The sequence below is a fragment of the Vicia villosa genome, linkage group LG5 (genome assembly GCF_029867415.1).
Source record: "Vicia villosa cultivar HV-30 ecotype Madison, WI linkage group LG5, Vvil1.0, whole genome shotgun sequence".
Lineage (NCBI taxonomy): Eukaryota > Viridiplantae > Streptophyta > Magnoliopsida > Fabales > Fabaceae > Vicia > Vicia villosa.
In genome coordinates this window covers 165,951,049-165,954,287 of record NC_081184.1, presented here as the reverse complement: position 1 = coordinate 165,954,287, position 3,239 = coordinate 165,951,049, and the positions used below count along the sequence as shown (strand labels likewise).

At 35.0% G+C, this 3,239-nt stretch overlaps 1 protein-coding gene across 1 annotated transcript; it reads right to left on the bottom strand.

Annotated features, from left to right (window-relative positions):
- Positions 1-1,119: 1,119 nt before the first annotated feature.
- On the bottom strand, positions 1,120-2,449 carry LOC131603735 (uncharacterized). Its single transcript, XM_058876157.1, has one exon. It carries the CDS (start codon positions 2,364-2,366, stop codon positions 1,278-1,280), a length of 1,089 nt encoding a protein of 362 aa, XP_058732140.1. The 5' UTR covers positions 2,367-2,449; the 3' UTR covers positions 1,120-1,277.
- Positions 2,450-3,239: the final 790 nt, after the last annotated feature.

Genomic DNA, 3,239 nt, shown 5'->3' with positions numbered 1-3,239 from the left:
AGGGGTGTTTAAAACCAAATCGGCCCAATACAAAACCGCAAAATTGAACCGTGCTAAACCGAAACGACAAAAAACTGCATTTAGTTCGGATGTATTTGGGCCATTTTTTAACAAAACCGCACGGTTTGGTTCGATTTACGGTTTGTAATTTACAAACCAAATCAAACCGTATTACGTTACAACCAATATTCACTTAACCCACATCCAACCCAAACTCAACTCTATTATGCCTTAACCTTACGATTACGAATGATTTTCCCTTCCTCACACTAAATGTTTTAGTTTAAGTCTTCTCAAATCTCACCTACCGGTATCGCGTCTTTTTCTCATCTTCTTTTGCATGTACATATCATCTTTTCTTCTATAGTCCCTCATCTCTTAAGTTCTTTCTTTTTCATCTTATTATTTTTATTATAATGTTCTCTCTTCCAATTACGTTTTTAATGCTCCTCTTATTTCCTAACCTCTCCTCTATTTTGCTCTTTCTTTTTCATCTTCTCTAATCTTTCACTCATCTTTTTTTCTAATTCATTATAATGTTTTTGATATTGTTTTATGCTACTGTTTTATGTTTTTTATTCCACTTTTATATAATCTTATTTTTGTATATTAAATGTAAACTTGTTATTCAAATATGACGAGTTTTGTTGTTATTTGATAGCACATAAATGATTAAATACAAAGTTATATTGTCATCTATATGTATGTATGACTCAATAATTTTTTTTAAGAAAATCGAACCAATCCAAACCGCATTCGTTTGGTTTTATTTTTAAAAGCCAACCAAACCAAATCGAATCGCCAACTATTTTCTCCTGTGATTCGGATAATTTTTTATATAAAAACCGCTCAAACCGTATCGCGAACACTCCTATAAATAAATATCTAAATTTGTCAAGGATTAGAGTCCTCCTCCTAGTTACTCTTTGGTAATATACAAGTTGCTTTAAAAAAGAAAATTATATCATCAATATATGTGGGACAAATGTGGCCACGTTGTTACTTGTTATACATGTAACTATATCTTCAAACTAGGGAATAGTAAGGTTTTCATTATTTTTTTCTCATCACATTATTCATGACTTATCCATCACATACCCATATCAAGAATCCCAAGAGTCATTACAAATTTAACAATTAATTTGATTAACTTATAAACATATCCATCACATACACTTGATAATAATACTATAATTTTACTTTATAAATAAAACAGTAGTATAGTATCAAACTATGAATCAAAATTATTACAACAACATCAGAACAAGTATTGAAACTCAAATCAAAAGACAAGCAGGACAATGAACTAACCCATTCTCATTACACTTAGGACATCTCTGAACCGGAGAATCACTTATCTCAACCCCACTAATCACCAACTTACAGCTTCCACCACAATCCAAACAAGGAACAAACCTAGCCCCACCACACCCACCACATCCTTGTCTCCCAACGCCTCTCTCCACACGAGTCGCATTCAATATCCTCCCAAGCCTCCCCGTTTCATTTAACTCCGTTAACTCATCCAACCCCCCCAAATACCTCCCTTTCACAAACACCCTCGGCAAAACCACCCCAACCCCTGACTCCTCCTCCGTCAACAACAACTCTTTCACTTCCTTCAAAAACTCTCCGTGAAGTGCCACGTCACGCTCGTCGAATATCACCCTGTGATTCTCCAATAAATCTCTCGCTTTGTTACAGTTATCAAACGTTTTTCTAACTCCTCTTAACGACGTCGTGTATATCACAACGGCGTCGTTTCCGTTTGGTGGAACTTTCTCCGGGTAGTTACTCAGTGGATCCCTCCTCAACCGTTCGAAATTCGATTCTCTCTCTTCTTTTTGTTTGTCTAACAAATCTTTCTGTATGAATATGTTGTTCTTCAGTTTCGAAGACAAAGTAGGTTTTAATTTTATCGTTCTCAATCTATCACCATCAACATCAACCTCGGTTTTCGTAGTTGATTTGGTTTGTGCCTCGTTCTTGTTATTCTCCGGGCTTTGTTTCGCATCTAACTCTTCGAGTGTTCGGAAGGAAGCAACCTTGGGCAGAGGTTTTGATGGTGATTGTTGCGGTGGTGTTTGTGGAGGTTTTTCTTGTTGAACAATAGGTTTGAGATGTTGGAGAGTTTTACTGACGTCTTCCCATGATTGGGGAGATTTCTCGGTGGCGTCGAGGATGTGGAGGATTGGTTGAGGGAGAGCGGGTTTGTTTTCTTGAGACATGGTGTTGGTGTTGTCGTTGAGGTGTTTGAGCCATGGTTCTTCGATGGAGTTTATGTCGAACACGGCGAAGCTCGTCGGTGGTGGCTGGTATACGGCGACTGCTTTGCCGTCGATATGTTTGGAAGATGCGCAACCCATTTCGTTGTTTGTATGATAGCTAGTTGCAAACTTGCAGTGACTCTCACTCTCGGATACTAGTGTAGTAGTAGTGGTACATGAGATAATATAGGAATAACTATAGAAAGAAAAATTGGTGGGAATTTCTGGAGTCACTAGTATTTGACCAATCAGAAATGAAATAAAAAAGGACATATTTTAATTTATTTTAATTTCTAAAAATATAATATTTAGCTGTCAAAAAAATAAATGAGATGATTAGCCATTATCGGTTAAAGACAGAATGTATTTGTCAAATTAATGATATTGTTATAACATGTGGTTCATATTTGTAAACGAATAATTATCTCGTAACTTTAAACTACAAGTTTTTTCACCCCTATAAAAATATTTTGTTAACCTAAAACAGAAAATAAACGACAAATTAAAAAATAAATGAAATAAGCAAAAAGTTAAAGAAAATAACAATCTTACTTAGGACACTTGTTTTATAACAATATGGACCATGGGCGGAGTTATAGCCCAGCAAGTTCTGGTATGTGTCCGAGCTCAGCTCTCATTTCGTTGTATACTCTCCACACTAATAGTCAATTTTTAGACAACATCAGAGACAAAATTAATAATTTTTAGACAAAATTAAGGGCAAAATTAATAAAAACATGGTGAAAATTTTTTGGAAAAAATCAAGGGCAAAATTTTTATACAAAATCAAAAGCAAAATTAGTAGAAACAAAGGTGTAAAATTAATAAAAACAGGATGTAAACTTTTTGCACATGCTCCCCAAAATTTCTGGCTCCGCCACTGATATGGACATTTTGTAATTATTACCTTCACTAAATAATTCATTGGCATCAAATATTTTGACGCAGTTGGAAATTCTAGGCAATAGCTAT